Genomic DNA, 16,987 nt, shown 5'->3' with positions numbered 1-16,987 from the left:
GAGGGGGTGTGGGGCCTCTCTCCTCCTCTCTCTTCCTGCGCTGGCCCCAGACCCTCAGCCCAGAGCAGTTAGATCTGTGTCTCCCTGTCTTTGCTAAGCCCTCTACAGCCCTACCTCTGGCTGTTCTGTGATCTACCATGGTCTCTGCTAGCCAGGAGTGCCTCTTTATGTTGCCCTCCCCCACCCGTAGTGACCTCTGACTTTGTAGAGAGCTCTTTAATCTTCCCCAAAGCCATTTTCACATCTCTAATGCCCCAGGAAGCAGGACAGGCAAAGAAGAGTTTTTCTCTCAGTCTTGTGGATGGAAAGGGCGGGGCCTTTAGAGGAGCAGTGGGTTGGTGAAGGTGGAGACTGGCCTGGAGTGCTTACCTGCTGCCCGCCAGCCCAGGGCTGCCCTCCACAGGGGCTCTAAAACAAGGCAGGCCTGGGCTGAGGCCCTGGTACCTGGCCCCTACCCTTCCACACGCGGAACTGGCTGCTCTCTCGCCAGGACCTGGCTGGCAAACACTTAATGAAAGCCTAGGCACAGACCAGCCATCGTTCGGAGCTGCAGAGAGGCCTAGACATCTGGCTGGGAACCTGATCTATAAAAGGGGCTGGGAGGGGCGTGGGAGTGTGGGGGTGGGTGGGAGGGTGAACGCCTCCAGAGTGGGAGAGAGGAAGGAGGCTCCACACTGGGTGGCCTGGCTGTGGACTCCACCCTCCTGGGAGATAGGAGAGCCTGGCCCTCCAGTGGACTAACCTGGTTCTGAGGAGTGGGCTGAGCTCCACTGGTGAGCTGTCATTGGCCAGGGAGGGTCGTGGAGCTTTGAGCAGGACAATAGCGCTGATCCCCAGGGAGGAGGAAGTGAGGGGACTCTGACCTACAAGGAGGAACTGGTGGGAGAAGTGGAAGTGGCTGGGGCGGGGATCAGCCAAGAATAGCTCTGTCGTGGGGACAGGAATGAGGGTCAGGGAGGAGAGGTCCATTTGGGGTCCCCAAGGGCAGGAGGCTTTGTGGCCTTAGAGGAAGTTCTGATGGGGAGGATGATGAGGGTTGCTGGAAGTGGGACCCCAAAGGGTGCCCCTGGAGGCACAAACTCTAGAGCTTTCAGGGCTAAAACTCAGACAGGGATAGCACAGGGGACTCTGGCCGGGTGGATTGCAGGGTGGGAGCTGGGCGTGGCGCCCGCCTCATGGGCTGCCAGGCCAGTGGGGTAACGGCACCCGCCACAGACCAAGAGGAAGCCCTCTGTCTGGGTGGGAGGGGACCCATACCAGCAGGACAGGGCTGGAGGCCAGGTGGCCCAGAACCTGTGACTCAGGGTGTCCCCATGCAAGGCTGGCACAGGGGGCTTGGTGGGCATGGGCTCTGCAGTGCCTGGCAAGCAGGGCCCAAGGGAAAGGGACAGAGTGTGTGGCTTCAGGGTACACAGAAAGGGGAGTAGGGGTTCCCCAGAAGTTGATGTCACACATCCAACCACAGCCTGACAGGCAATTTTTAAAAAAGGAATGGATTTCTCTTTTTGATTGGGTTGTCTGCTCGAGAGAACTCAGACAGGGAATTCCCTGGCAGTCCAGTGGTTGGGGCTCCGCACTTCCACTGCAGGGCGCACGGGTTTGATCTGTGGCCGCAGAACTAAGATCCCGTGTGCCGCGCAGTGCGGCCAAAAAAAAAAATTGTAAGGGAACTCAGACACTGTGGGTTTGGGTTTCCATTCTTGGGGATGAGAAAAGGGGAAGAGGCCTCCCACCTGTGGGAGACTGTGCCCCACGCCAGCAGAGCAGCTGTGAGGTCCAGCCACAGATCCTGTGGGGACCCACCTGCCCGCCTCCTGTACCTCAGAATCACAGAGGGTGGACACCCCGTGTGGCTGCAACAATTGTGTTTATTCAAAATATGCAAAGCTGAACACAAGTGCGAATCTAACTTAGGAAGATCTGCCAGCAGCTCCAGGGTGGCCACGCTAGGATGGCCCACAGCCAGTTCTGCCTGGCCGAGAAGCCCTGGGCCGCTCAGACCAGTCCTTGGGTCTGAAGAGCATGGGGCGTGGGCACTCACTGGAGATTCCTCCTCACCTAAAAGCCAGAATATCTTGCTAAAGAAGAAAGCAAAAATCATAGTGGATCTAAGGGACTGGGAGGGGGTAAGAGAAACTATCCTGCCCTCTGGGGCTCCCTCTCTTCTTGGGGTGGTGGGGGCCTGGGCTCAAAGCCTGCTGGCCTGCAAGGGAGGGCTTCCATGCCTCGGAGGGGATGGTGATGGATCCTAGGGGAGCCCAAGGGGATCCCAGGGCCTGGCACAGAGAGGCCAAGCACAGCCAGAGTCAGTGGAAGCGCAGCATCATGGCTGGGAGGTCTCTGCCACCAGGGCTAGTGGTCAGGCTGCAGGTGGGACCCAGGCTGGGTCACCAGCCTGAGATGGGCCTGAGGGGGTCCCTTTGGCACAGCCTGGCTTGGCCCTGGGAGCGTTCTGGACTTAGGGAGGCTGATGTGGCTGAGACCATCTTTTAAGGGGACCCAAGGAGACCTGGGGACCACTTGTACTGTTGGGTGGAGGGCAAGGGCAGTCTATGTGGGGGAGTCTCCAGGGAAGCCCAAGTCATTAGAAGCAGCTGAACAAGCAGGGGTGGGGAATGCAGCCATCAGTGTCGTGTCGGGGAAGCCGGGACGTCACTGCCACAGGTCACCAGCCGCCGCCCCGTTGTCATTCTCGTGGAACTTGTGCACGTGATCGGCGAACCTGTGGGCCACAGAAAACTTTGCTCAGGCCGAGGGTGAGAAAGAGAGAAATGTGGGGGTGGTGGGAAGCATGGAGATCTCTAGGGGGCATGCACCGTCTGCTGGCTTGGGGGCTGGGGACAGTGGGCTTGGTGGAGGCCGTGGGGTGGACCAGACGGGGGCAGTGATGGCAGGCCGGGGGAGCGCAGGGAACATAAGAAAGCAGTGGTGCTGGAGGCTGGGGCCGGGCTGGGGCTCCGGTGGGTCCTCACTTCTTGGCGCAGAAGGTGGCACAGTCCCGCTCCATGCTCTCGCTCCATGCCAGCTTGTAGAGCACCTGCCCAGGGAGAGACACGGTGAGCTGCCTGGGCTGCCTCACGGCCAACCCTGAAGTCCACCTACGGCCCCGGGGCTTGACTTCCTGACACGTGAAGTTTCTCGTGGCCCAGGCTCCAGGATGGCTGGGCCTTAGAGATGCTCTTGTACCCGCTGGTTTCATAGATGGTCAGACAGGCCTGGGGATGGAGCTGCCATCCCTAATGTTCCTGGGAATACCACTGGCAGGGCCAGGACCTCCTGGGCTCTGGGGTCAGAGCTGGAGCCCAGGCCAACCATGTAGGGGCCATCTTGACTGTGGCCTCACTGGGGGTGGGGGTCCCTGAGGCTGGAGCCTTTCGTAGGCACGCCCTACCCCAGCCTCTCCCCCCACTTGGTGGAGACGCAGGCATCACCAGGCCCCTGCATGTGCTGTGTTCACTAGTTGGAGTGCCTCTCTGTACCTGAAGAGATTCAGGCCGAGATGTCCCTCCTCTGTGCAGCCCACCTGGCTGTGCCTCAGTGGAGTCAGTTAGACCTATTTTCCCACCTGTCAGCCACCCACAGCGGCCCTTGCCTCCACCAAGCACCCCCAGGATTGGGCCCTGGATGGAGTCAGACGGGCTGACGGTGGGACGAGGCCTTCTGATGGGGAGAGAGTGGCCAAGAGCAGATGCTGTGCCTGTGGCAAGACGTGGGAAGCGTGGTGAATGCACCGCTGGCGGTACCTGGACGCTTACCAGGAAGACCAAGCAGTGCAGGAAGAGCGTGTAGAAGAAGCCGATGGTGCGGGCCATCTTGTTGGAGAGAACCAGCCGCCCCTGGGGAAGAAGCAAGGCGTGAGTAAGGATGGGGCAGGCCTCAGCCAACCCTGCAGGGCTCAGCCACCCTAGGGCAGCAAGCGGAGGGAAGAGCAGGCAGCTGGGCTTTCGCTCCAATGTATAGGCTGGGAACTTGGGCCACAGGAATTCTAGGGAATGGCGCCCCCTGAGGCACAATTCCAGAACCTACCATGAGTTATGCTGCTGTCCTGGAGGGGGAGGGACCCTGTTTCGGGTCACATAGCCATTCTTGATGGGGCCTGTGAGGGGCAGTGGGGTCCCTGGGGCTTTCCAGACTGGGCTGGAGGGCAAGTGATGAGGTGCCCAGAGTCACAGGCCCAGGCCTGACCTGGGGGACATGGCGGGTGGGGACTCACCATGCTGAGTGTGGCCTTGTCCCAGGGGCTCAGGCTCAGGTACTTCCGCTGCCGCTCCTGAAGAGGGAGGAAGGATGAGGAGAGGACCCCAAAGGGCCCCCAAAGCCCCAGCTCACTGCAGAGAGGGACCCTGCCCCGCCATCCCTGCAGAACCCCGGGGGGCTGCCGGTGGCTCCCTGCTGCCCAGTCCCACTCAGGGGGACAGCCTAGGCTCCCCCAGCCTCTGTGAGCAGGGCCAGTGACGGGAGCTGCTGCCCCCCTCTCGGGGGGCTGATTCTGTCTACGGGAAGGTCTTCAGGGCACGGGGAGGGGAGTTACAAGCCCCCTCCCACCACCGTGAGGCACCTGACCCTGGGAGCTCTACCTGTCCCCGCAGAGTGCGCACCCGGGGTTAACCCGGTCCCTGTCGCACACCCTCACACAGCTGTCAGCATCAGCAGGTGTCCCTGACATGCTGCGCCCACCCTGGTGGACCCCGGACCTCCACGGTGCCAAAGTGAGCATGGGGGCTGCCCTAGTGGTCTGATGTGTTGGGGTGCAGGGCGAGAGCAGGGCTGGTGGAGCGGGCCTGGAGGGAGGCTGAGGCCAGGGGAGCAGGTGGGTGCCCTGGGCTGCCCGGCGGCGGGGCTCGCGCACCCGCTTGCTGAAGGAGGAGAAGGGGTCCAGGCGCTCCTCGTACTGGCTTGAGTAGCGCAGCTCCGTGTCGTCGCTGCCGCCGCCCTGCGGGAAGGGGAGGAGGAGAGACCCGGTCACAGTCAAGGGACCCAACAGGAAGGCCAGGGCCAAGGACTGCAGGCTGACAGCATCACAGGGAGCCTCAGTTTCCTCCTTAGAACAGCAGAGGTGGGGAGAGGGCCCCTGGTGACAGTGACATGGATGGTGTCAGAGGTCTCCCCCTGGGGTCAGGGCCACCGTGCCTCAGGGCAAGCGGGGGGAGCTGAGGCCCAGATGGGGATTGGAATGTACCAGACGGACAGGGCAGGGCCCAGTGCAGGGAGGTGGGTTTGGGGGGGCTTGGCTGGGAGTGTGCAGGGTGGCTGTGGGGCACAGCCTGGCACCTGGGAGACAAGGGACTCTGCTCCCCAGCGGGCCACACGGTGTGCAGTACTAGTTTGCATGGAGTGTGGGCGCCCTCTGGTGGCCTGAGAACAGCTCCAACCAGTGGTTTGAGGGCCGGCGGCTGAGTCTCCTCCCAGGGAGGCCCCCAACCAGCCTGTCACCACTCCCTGTCCTTCTGCTGCCCACTCTGTCTCCCCACAGTCTCAGAAGGGTTTTCTTGCACCAGGTGGGCCCCTGTGAGGCCTCGGGGCTGAGAAGAGCTGGGGAGGGCCCTCCCAGCCCAGAACAGAGTGAGTAGGTTTCCGTTGCATCCTCTTGATAGGTTTTTAAAGGAAAGTTGGACCAAATTCTTTTTCTTTTCTTTTTTTTAAATATAAATTTAAAACATAAAAAGAATAAAAAAATAAAACAAAAATAAAACATATGAATTCTCCAGGCCTGTCCTGTATCTTCAACATCCCTGGGGTCAACTAGCGGGTCACCCCCATGTCACAGAAGAGTCTCCTGGGCCTGTGGGCCTGAGTCCTGTGACCCCTGCCTCTTGCTAGACCTCATCATCTCCTGGCTGGTTCTGATGAACTAACCTCCATAAGGACTCAACTGTGGGGGCCTCTCTCCAGCTTAGGGAGGGCAGCCGGTAGGCATGAGGTGGGGGGTCGTATGGCCACTGGGGACCCCCAGGCCCAGTGCTTCCCAGAAGGTCACTGCCCCCCGTCCTCCCACCTGGAAATGCCCAGACCACTGCTCTCCCTTGCCTGGTACACCTGGGGCTGAACTTGGGGAGGGTGCTTACCCGGCCAGGGTAGCTCTGCAGGAACTTGATCTTCTCGAAGAGCTTGATGTTGTCAGCGCGCAGGCTGTCCAGCTCACTCTGCAGGGCTTGGATGGTGTGCTGCGCCAGGCGGTTCTCCTGGGGGCAGGCAAGGGGGTGGGTGGGCATGTGGGCAGGACCAGCAGTGGAAGGGGTGGGGGGGAGAGGCCTCCGTGCTGGCACAGGTCCTGCTCTGTCTACCTGGAGCCCCTGCTGGGCCTGGAGCTGTGTCCTTGACCTGCCAGCCTCTGCTCAAAGCTACCTGCTCTGGCAGACCCCACACCAGGCAGAAGTCACTGTTCTTGGGCCACTTTCTTCATGTTGTTTGTTTTTGGTATTTTCAACTTAAAAATTATTATCCAGATATAATTCATATAACATAAACATCACCATTTTAATGTGTAAGATTCAGGGTTTTTTTTTTTAGTATATTCACAATATTATGCAACCATCCCCACTATTTAATTCCAGAATATCTCTATCACCTCAATAAGAAACCCCACACCTGTCATCAATCACCCCCCCATCCCGTCCTCCCCCAGCCCCTGGCAACTACTAATCTACTTCCTGTCTCTGTGGATTTGCCTCTTCTGGACATTTCGTATAAATGGAACCATACAATATGTGATTTTAACGTTTCCCAATCTAGGGGCAAAGTGAAATGTGAACTCATTTTCCAGCTTATTAAAATGCTTAAATAGGTGTTTTCTTCACACTGTGAAAAATTCAAAAGGACAAAAAAAGTCCATGGTAGTGGGTCAGTTCCTCAAAAAATTAAAAATAAAATTACCGTATGGATCCAGCATCCCGCGGCTGGGTGTTCACCCCAAAGAAGTGAAAGCAGGTTCTTTGAGATAACTTGCATGCCCACGTTCAGAGCAGCAATATTCACAATAGCTAAAAGGTGGACGCAACCCAGATGTCCGCGGACAGATGAAAGGATAAACCAAGTGTGGTCCATCGATACAATGGAATGTTAGCCGTAAAAGGAAGGAAATTCTGACACCTGCTACGACATGGATGAAGCTGGAAGACATTATGCTGAGTGAAATAAGCCAGTCACAAAATGACAAATATTCTGATTCCACCTATGTGAGATGCTTAGGATAGTCAAATTCATAGAGATAGGATAGAATGGTGGTTACAGGGGACAGAAATGGGGAGTGAGTGTTTAATGGTTACAGAGCTTCAGTTTGGGATAATGAAAAAGTTCTGGAGACGGATGGTGGTGATGGTTGCCTAACAATGCGAATGTACTTAATGCCACGGAGCTGTTCACTTAAAAATGGTTAAGACAGGGGCTTCCCTGGTAGCACAGTGGTTAAGAATCCGCCTGCCAATACAGGGCACACGGGTTTGATCTCTGGTCCGGGAAGATTCCACATGCCGTGGAGCAACAAAGCCCATGTATCACAACTACTGAGATTGTGTTCTAGGGCCTGTGAGCCACAACTACTGAAGCCCACATGCCTAGAGCCTGTGCTCCGCAACAAGAGAAGCCACCACAACGAGGAGCCTGCACACCACAACGAAGAGTAGCCCCCGCCCTCTACAACTACAGAAAACCCGTGTGCAGCAACAAAGAACCAACACAGCCAATAAATAAAAATAAATTAATTTTAAAAAATGGTTACGATGGTAAATCTTAAGTGATGTGTCTTTTACCACAACTTAATAGAAGTACATGGTAAAAAGCCTAGATTTTTAATTAATTAATTAATTAATTAATTAATTAATTATTTTATTGGCTGTGTTGGGCCTTCGTTGCTGCACATGGGCTTTCTCTAGTTGGCGGCGAGCGGGGGCTACTCTTCATTGTGGTGCGCGGGCTTCTCATTGCCGTGGCTTCTCTTGTTGTAGAGCACGGGCTCTAGGCATGTGGGCTTCAGTAGTTGCAGCACATGGGCTCAATAGTTGTGTCTCATGGGCTCTAGAGTGCAGGCTCAATAGTTGTGGCACACGGGCTTAGTTGCTCTGGGGCATGTGGTATCTTCCTGGGGCAGGGATCGAACCCATGTCCCCTGCATTGGCAGGTGGATTCTTACCCACTGTGCCACCGAGGAAGTCCCAAAAGTCTACATTTTTAAAGCAAAAGGCAGAATATTATAAATACTCTTTCTTCCCTACTTGATCTAATTTGAAAACCTTCTTTTAAGGGCTGCCCAGCCTTCCACAGTGACTGTCCCCAGTGTGGGTGTTCCCTGTCCACTATCCATGCAGGCAGCTGTGAGGGGAGCAGCCCTGATGGTCCTTCACTTGAAGCCTCTTGCCCCAGAGCCCAGGTCACAGGGGGTCCCACTGGATCTGGGCCACCTTTGTCACTGGACCAGTACTGGGCCTGGCCTGCACTGGGCGCTCAGAGAATGTCTGCCTCCCCAGGGTCTCAGCCTGGAAACCCCATGGTGGGAGCTGTGGACGTGGAGAGCAAGGGTCTAGACACTCTGCCATCCACTCAAGCCGTGCCTCTTTGAGAAGATGGAAACCGTCTTGGCTTCTCTTTCTACTGGGAGAGTGATTGGGGGACCTGGGCTGGCTCTGTGGGATGGGGGCGTGGTGGCCTGCAGAGTCCCCAAGGAGGCACTGCATGTGAAAGACCCACGTGCAGCTGGACCGGTCACCTTTGCAGACTAGATTGCCCTTTCCTTACGGGGCCCCTCCAGGAGGGCCACCAGCTGGGTGCTTAGCAGCCAGCAGGCTCTCCTGGACCCCACAGAGCTCCTGGCTATCTCTAAACCACTCCTCTTCATGGGATTCAAAGACCCTTCTCCCTTCAACCTGCCCCTGCCTCCCATCCCCACACCTGATTCAGATGTTTCTTCGTGGACAGTGGTGACCACACCCAAATCTTCTTCCCGGGCCAGGCTTCTGTCCTGAACTACCTGCCTGAGTGGCCTTCCTACCTTCCATCCTGGCAGTGTTGGTCCCCTGCTTAAACCCTTCAGTGGCACCCCAGCCTGGCAGTAGGAACCTTGCCTGGCAACTCTCTGTTTTGTCCCTACACTCCCTTCTGGCTCTTTGGCCTCATGTTTCCAGTGACTCCTTTACCTTGAATGTCTCATTCTTCTTTCAAAGTCCAGCATAGCATCACCTCCTCTAGGAAGCCCTCCCTGATTGCACAGACCAAATCTAATCCCACTGAGGTTTATGGTCTGTGACACATCTTTCTTCCCCAAGCCTGTGTGTCCTCCACTGTGTCCTCAGGTCCAAGGAGTGCAGGGAAGGGAAGGACGTGACTCACAGCCTCCAGCTCCTGGTTCCGGGCCCGGAAGCGCTCCCTCTGGCTGGAGATGATGGAAAGCAGCGAGTCCATCTGGCCCTCGGGGAGGGTGCTGCTGGCTGGTGCCGAGGGTCCTAGGAGGGAGAGGACAGTGACCTGGAGTAGCAGGGGGCACAGCCCAGCAGTGGGCCCTCAGGTCACAAACCTGAGGGAGGTTTGGCCAAGTGCCATGGTGTGGAAGCCACAAGGTGCTGAGACCCTCACATCTGTCAGACTGGGCCCCCACTTCCTGGAGAAGCAAAGGGACCCGGAGGGGACTGGGTATCCCCACCACCGCCATGGTGTCCTGGCCCAGCAGCCCAGGGCTCTGGCCTCAGCACACGAGGAGGCCCCTCCCCTCCAGCCCTCTGGCTGCATCTCAGGGTTGAGGCCTCCCCAGGGAGCGGACCAACGCCCACCAACCTTCCACAGGTCCCTGGCAGGGCTGAAGGGGCCAGGGTCCCACAGCGGGGGCGTCAGGCTGAGGCCTAGAAGGGCAAGTGGGGGGCTCACCCCCTCTTTTAGGTTTCTGCTGCATGGCTGGTGTGGGGGCCGTTCTCCTTAGGGACCCGGGCCCGGGCTGCACCACCTCTTCTCCCTTCCCCCCTCCTGCCCCGCCCATCACTGCCTAGGCCCCTCCTCACCATAGAACAGGGCGGTGGCCTCCTTGATGGGCTCGGGGATCTTCTCCAGGCTGAGCTCGGCTGCTCCCTGCAGGTGAGAGGAAGAGGTCAGGAAGGTGCCTCCCCACTCAGCATTGAACACGGCCTCCCAGGGGGCCAAGGAGCGGGTGGGGCTGTCTGGTGGCAGGGGCTAGGCCCAGCGGTGGTGACAGGAGGGCCTGGAGAGGATGTCTCGTGTGGGCCACTAAAGTGAAGTCTGGGCCCCAGGTTCGCCCCGAGGCCACAGCTCAGCAGTAGGGCTCGCACGTGGCCGATCGGCCCTGCCAGGCATCAGAGGCCAGGCGACCCCGCCCTGCCAGGCAGCGAGCTGTGTGCCCTGGGCCAGTCCAGCTCCTCTCCCTGAGCCCCGTTTCTTCCTCGTAAGATGAGATGGGTGATGTGATGACCTCTAAGAGTCCTTAGGGCTCCAGCCTTCCCTGATCTCAGGCCTCAGGTCCTCTAGCTGTGAGATGAGAGGATGATCCTGGCCTTGCTTCTGCCCAGAGCTCCCAGGGCAGAGGTCCAAGCCAGTACCTGGAGGCAGGGGGCTTTGTGCCAGCTGGAGGAAGCCTGCCCTTGGCCTGTGGCCTGGCATCCCAAATCGGGCCTTTGTGGTGAAGTGAGCAGACAAAGCCCAGAGGTTGTAGGTGACAGCCCCTGTGGGCCTTGGGGTGGGGCAGGTGGACACCAGCTGCCTGAGGAACAGGCTGGTTTACTTGGAAAGTGGGCGTTTTGTGAGGCTGAACGAGCCCTGGGCAGGTGGTGGGGGCCGGGTCAGGGGTGGGCCCACCTCAGCGTCCGGCCGTTGGATGGACTGGATGGTGCTGAGGTCCTGCTCCAAGCGGGCGATCAGGTCCCTCTGCTCGGCTGCTGTGGCCATGACCTCGGTGACGTGGACCTGCAGCTCCGCACAGCGCCCTGTGCCGGGGGAAGACGTGACCGTCAGAGGGAGCCTGGTGGGACCCGGGGTGCTCGCCCCCTGTCTGTGCCTCCCAACCTACAGCCTGTGCGCCTGCCCGAGGCACCAGCGTCAGGCCGGCCGGCAGGGGCAGGGCACGCCTGGCATGAGAACTCGCTCTGTGCATGGAATTCTCTGGGAAGGGGAAGGGGCCCATGTCAGAGATTTAGGAGAAACTCCCCGCCTCCCCGGCCGCCCCACCCTGCTGGCTGCACCTCGAGCAGCACCTCTCCCTCTCCAGGCCTCACTGCCTCTGTCAAGCAGGGCAAGGAAGCTGAACCCGATGAGCACCAAGTTTCTTCCAGGGCTGATGCCCCGGAATAATGACCAGAGAAGAGGCCTCGGCGGGAGGAGAGGGGAGAAAGGCAAGGGAGGTGCAGTGGGAGGTGCGGGGTCGGGGGTGGGGGGGGGGCGCAGAGGCAGGCCTTCCTCAGACCCAGCGGGGGTGGGGGGGGGGGAGAGGGGGAGCTGACACCAGACTTGCTTGGCCCCTCCCCCAGCAGGCTTCAGCGCAGTGTTAGGGATGCGGCAGCCCCCTCGGGACTCCCGTGGCCCACAACCCTGTCCCTCTCCCCCATCCCAGTGCCGGGGTCATCTTCACAATAAAGCAAATCCAAAATAATTCTGTGCGGAGACTTTCCTGCCCTTTTGGAGGGTGGGAGACGTTGAGAGTCTCCCCGCACAGGCTCCGTGGGCGCCTTCAGCTGCTGTCGGCAGGGAGGACAGCGGTGGCTGGGGAGCTGGGCAGACCCGAGTTTGAGGTCTGGCCCTGCTTCTGGTTGGCTGTGTGACTCTGGGCAGTGACTTGCCCTGTCTGGGCCTCATGTATGAAATGGTGACCGCAAACCCTGCTCAGAGCCACACAGAGGGTAGCCGAAGCCTGAGGCCAGGAGGGCTGTCCTTTGGGGTAGACCGTGTGGCCACCAGGGGGCACTGTGGCCTCAGAAATGCCCGACGGCTTCAGGCTGTGGGCAGTGCCAGGAGAATGGGCCCAGGCCCTCTTGGGCAGACTCGGACTCACCCCTCACCATGCAGCCTGCTCACCAGCCAGCCTCACCCCCACCTGCTCCATCTCCTGGATGCCTGCTGCACACCCAGCTCTTTACAAATCTCACAACAGTCCAATCAGTGAGACAAGATGATTTCCATGTTACAAACAGAAGAACGGAGGCTTCCCGGCCTGGGACCAGACCCCAGGGTGCGCACCCTGACTATGTCTAAGCCCTCCCCACACCAGGGGCACCAATGCTTCAGGCCCTGAGTGGATTTCTCCCGTCAGACACCATTGAGCTCCTTCTGTCCCTGGCAGGTTAGGCTGTGTCGGCGGAAGTGAGGGGTTGAAGGTGGGGCTGGGGAAAGAGGCTGGACCAGAGGGCAGGGCCGGGGCATGCAGCGAGGGCTGTGGGTGGCAGGATTGAGGTCTGGCCTTCCGCCTGCAGGCCCTGGGTGGCCTGCAGGAGCTTTAAGCAGACCCCAGAGGGGAGAGGCCCAGAGAGACCCCAAATGTCATCACCTGCAGGCCTGGGCAAAGGGGCCTTGGTGAGCATGACATCCACATAGGAGGAAGGTGGGGCTGGAGTCGTGGTGAGGTGTAGCAAGACAGCATCATTATTAATATTTTAATTTTTTTTGGCCACGCTGTGCAGCACAGCATGTGGGATCTTAGTTCCCTGACCAGGGATCAAACCCGCGCTCCCTGCCATGGAAGCACAAAGACTTCACCACTGGAGCACCAGGGAAGTCCTGAGGGCATCATTATTAGAGGCGAAGGGCCTGGATCGAGGGCGGGGACAGGTTCAGTCCTGGGCACTGGGTGTCCACAGGGACAGCCACAAACAGGAGCAGGTCCAAAAATGGCGCTGGGTGAACAGACCCCTGGGGGCAAGTGGAGGGTGTGGAGCCCAGAGGGGGTTCAGATGGGCAGCCTCCCACCTTGAGGGATGAGGGCCCTGGGGACAGAAGGGACAGGGCGGAGGTCGGGGAGCCTGTGGTGAGGGGGCCTGCTGCCCAGTCCCTGGAGGTGTGCACGCAGCATGGTTCCAAGGGGACCCACGCATGGCACGAAGGTTGGATAAAATGCCAGTTAGATGATTCCTTGGCCAGGTCCCTGGGGAAGGAGCGGCTTGCAACTCCAGGAGCTGACTGTGAGCATAGAGATGAGGGGACATCCAGCCCGGGTTTCCTGTGCATTTGTGCCGGTGTCTGGTGTTGGGGGGTGGGCACGCAGGTCCCTGCTCGTGCACACAGGGGACACTCTGTGCACGTGTGAGGGCCCTGACAGCAAGCCTTCTGTCCTAGACTGCCCCAGCCAGCAGGTGCCAGGCCACTCGGTTAAGCTGGTCTGGAGAGCCTGTCATGGCCGCTGCTGCAAACGCTCCCGGACACTGGGTGAGCCGCTGAGACCTCTGGGGGTGCAAGGCTGAGTGTTGGGGGTGGCTGTTCCCAAAGAGGTGGCATTGGGTGAAGCTGAGGGTGTGCTCTCACAGCAGGTGTGGAGGTGGCTGCCTGTGAGGCACAAGGAAGAAGCCGGGTGAAGGCGGGGCAGCGGAAGTGATGGGGCAAGGCTGTGGGAAGGCCCTGGGTGGGGGTAGGAGAACTGCCACCCCTCACTTCTATCTGTCTCCTCTGCTAGGCTCAGGAACATGCAGACTGAGATCTGGGATCCTATCTCTAGGTGGCCAGTGGGTGTCAAGGGAGGGTCCTGAGCTGGAGTCTGGCTGACCTGGGCTTGAACTCTAGCCCTGGGGCAAGGCAGTAGAAAGTCCTGGAAAGAATCATGACCCCCATTGTTGCAGAGAACCCAGGAGGGTAGGCCTGTGCTTGGAACTGGCCTCCCAAATGGGGAAGGGGCGAGCTGCTGGGTGGTTGGGCTCTGGCAAGTGTGAAGCGCTGGTGGAACAGCTAAGGGGACATGTGTGGTGGGGAGCCGGGCCCTGCTGCACCCAGGACACCGCCCCGCATGCCCTTCTCTCCTCTCATTCCCTCGGGCCACACTGGGTGCCATTTACAAGTCGATGACCCTCCAATGCCTGTACGTCTCCAGTCCACTCCCTTCCCCGGGCTCATCCTCCACTTGGCTGTCTAACTGGCATCTCAAACTTAATGGTCCAAACTGACGCCTGACCCTCCCACCCCCCAATCTGCTTCACCCCAGCAGAAGCCCCTGTCCCACGGCCTCCAGGAGGCAGCGACCTCAGGGCTGAGAGGAGCAGAGGCAAGGCCATTCTTCAGTGGCTCAGACCAAACCCCTGGGGCCATCCTTGCCCTTCTCTATGGCTCCTTACATCTAATCTGTCACATGTCCTGTTTTTGGCTTTCTCTTCCAGACAGATCCAGAGTCCAATCAGTTTCACCACTGCCACCACCTGGTCCGAGTCACAACCTCCCGTCTGGATTGTGGCAACAGCCTCCTCACTGGTCCCCCTTCCTCCACTCTCATGCTTCCAATCTAGTCACGAAGCAACAGCCAGAGAGAGCCTTTAAACAGTAAGATCAGACGACCCTCTCTTCAAACCTTATCGGCCCGCATCCCTTAGAGTAATGACAACCAGAGCCCTACCAGGACCCAGCTGCCGCGCCTCCCCTTTGCCTCTGTGACCTTGTCACCTCCCACCCCTCCCTTAGTCACTGTGCTCCAGCTGTACTGGTTTCCAGGCATGTCTGTACCACAGGACCTTTGCACTTGCTGTTCCCTTTGCCTGAAATGTTCTTCCCTTGGGCGTCTGCATGGTTCATTCCCTCACCTGTCAAGACTCTGTCCGCATGTTACCTTCTTAGTGAGGCCTACACTGACCACCTATTTAACTTTAACCCCTCCACTTGCTCTTCCTGTCCCCTTGCCTTGTTTTTCTCCCACAACACTTATCACCATCTAACTGGCCACGTGATTTACTCATTTATCATGTCTATCATCTTCCTCCCCCCACTAGAAGGTCAGCTCCTTGCTTGTCCCCTACTGTAACCCCAGGGCCCACAGCAGTGGTCCATGGTGGGCCCTCGGTGTGTTATTAGCTGACGGATTCTGCCCAGCAGGGAAGCACCATTTCCTCTAGGTGGGAGGTTGCACAGGGATCCCCAGGGCCGCAGGGTCTCCCAGCTTGGGGCACAGGCAGCAGGAGCCTGGCAGGGCCAGCTGGCCTCTGCTGGACCCACCACCTGATAATTGCTCAGGCCTCACCTGGACCCCTCCAGGCTGTGCCCTGGCATTGGGCCTGCACATCTGCCAGTGCAGAGCCCCAAGGTGACCCTGCATCCCAACCGGTGAGAGCATACTTGCCGGGGGGCTACAGGGGGTGGGGGGCATTCCTGCCTGGCTGAGGCTGTGTCACTCCAAGCATGGTTGCAGGTACTCTTGGCTACACCCGAATCCTTGACGTCAGAGGGAAAGAACAAGCATCACGTGGTGAAGCGTCCCTCCAGACCTGGCTTTGTTCTTATCAACTGTGTGGTCGCCCGCTGTGCACGCCCTACCCCAACACTGTGGCCTCCTGCCCCGCTGACCCGCCACGTTGTCACCCTGCTTCTACGCACGTGCTGCTCCTCGATTTGGGTGCCCTCCTTGCCTGTCCATCAAAAATGCCTCCTCCCGCTTCAAGGCCACTCTGGTGAAATCTGCTAGCCTTTTTCCAAGTCCCCACCAACGTCAACAACAGTTCTCCCCAGCCCTCTGGGTTCTCACCCTGGCTCCCCACACATAGGCCCATAAACTGCATGCCCCCCCGCCCCAAGCTAGCATCTAGGGCAGCACACCCCAAGGCAGCCACTCGAAAGCCCTTTTAAACACAAGCAGAACGAATTGCTGTGGACGACTCACGCACTTTAATAATTACATCATCGTGTCACCTTATCCTGTATAAATCTGCGATTCCCCAGTGCATCAAATAAGGCATATATTTTGCTCAGATCCACTTAACCAGAGGGAAAGGAGAAAGGCTGTGCATGGGAAGGCTGAACACTCTGCCTGCATGGGGACCGCACTTGACTGCAGTCAGAGCATGAAATCTTGCTCGTTTTTCTGCCTCTGGAGCCAGCCGTTTACAAAAATAAGAGTCAGCCTTGCAAAACCATGTGCGAGTGCAGTTCTACTTAATTAAATCTCACTGCAAAAGCACTTGGGGGAACTGCTGGGTAAAAAGACTTTGTGCTAAGTGCCTTTTCTTTTTTTTTTTTTTTTTCCACATTTTATATTTTAATTTAGTTAAAGGATCTTTAAAAAGTAGGGGGCGTACCTAAACTAGCAAACAGAAAATGTGCACAGTGAGGTTTAAGTTTTTCTATGTCGAAATGGGAGAGCCTTACTCGTTTTATGCTAATTTCTCCCATGGGGGGAGGGTGGGCAGACTTTCGAGGGCAGCTCTAGACACTTCCACATCCAAATGACGGGATGAGATGGGGCTGCAGAGAGCGCCTGGCACCTGTGGGACACTCTCCCTGCTCTGGGGTATCCTGTGGAGGGGAATTGAGTCAAGTTTAGTTCACGCTTCTGTTATCGCATGTGGGAGCTTCACATTCTGAAACTCACAAATCAAGGCACAAGAAACTAATCTACCCCCTCCCCAACCCATCAGTCACACATTGGTGAGGATGGCGATTCTTTTCCAACCCTGTAAGTCTCAAGACGAGAAACATCCTTGGTCACAAGCATGTGGACCACCTAGCAGCCAACTCTGCAGGGCACTCCCACCTCCAGCCCCAAGCGCGGGCTGGAGAGGCCCTTTCTCAGCAGCCCGATCATTCCAGAAGCCCACAAGACACGGTTCCCTCCTTCCTCCTCCCACTCATTCGCCCACATGCACAGGCGCTCCGAGCTCGTCCTTCTTCACATCACAGGAGTCAGGGACAAAGCGAGAGCGCCACAGAGCAGGCCGAAGCCAGGCCACCAGTGCCACAACCCCCATGGTGGGCCACCGTTCCTGGGCCTCACAGGCCTGTGAGACACGTGATGGTGCCCCCATTTCACAGACAAGGAAGCGGGTGCCAGAACGGTCAGCACTTCAAAGGTACCCGACGGTAAGGGCGACGCAACCAC

The 16,987-nt window shown here is 58.2% G+C and overlaps 1 protein-coding gene across 3 annotated transcripts in view; it reads right to left on the bottom strand.

The window, feature by feature from the left end:
• Window positions 1-1,848: 1,848 nt before the first annotated feature.
• The window catches only part of CUX1 (cut like homeobox 1), a 354,634-nt gene continuing 339,495 nt past the window's right edge, over window positions 1,849-16,987 (bottom strand). For all 3 annotated transcript variants that reach the window (XM_057748084.1, XM_057748086.1, XM_057748085.1), the window contains 9 exons: window positions 10,792-10,919; window positions 9,984-10,050; window positions 9,322-9,434; window positions 6,066-6,182; window positions 4,850-4,933; window positions 4,214-4,270; window positions 3,756-3,836; window positions 2,973-3,037; window positions 1,849-2,722 (listed from right to left, as the gene is read on the bottom strand). In XM_057748084.1, coding sequence (XP_057604067.1) covers window positions 2,653-2,722; window positions 2,973-3,037; window positions 3,756-3,836; window positions 4,214-4,270; window positions 4,850-4,933; window positions 6,066-6,182; window positions 9,322-9,434; window positions 9,984-10,050; window positions 10,792-10,919 — 782 coding nt within the window. In that variant the 3' untranslated portion in view covers window positions 1,849-2,652. The remainder of the gene's footprint in view (window positions 2,723-2,972; window positions 3,038-3,755; window positions 3,837-4,213; window positions 4,271-4,849; window positions 4,934-6,065; window positions 6,183-9,321; window positions 9,435-9,983; window positions 10,051-10,791; window positions 10,920-16,987) is intronic.

Source organism: Hippopotamus amphibius, chromosome 9 (assembly GCF_030028045.1).
Source record: "Hippopotamus amphibius kiboko isolate mHipAmp2 chromosome 9, mHipAmp2.hap2, whole genome shotgun sequence".
Lineage (NCBI taxonomy): Eukaryota > Metazoa > Chordata > Mammalia > Artiodactyla > Hippopotamidae > Hippopotamus > Hippopotamus amphibius.
The sequence above is the reverse complement of the archived record's forward strand: the minus strand, read 5'-3'. Positions and strand labels throughout refer to the sequence as shown.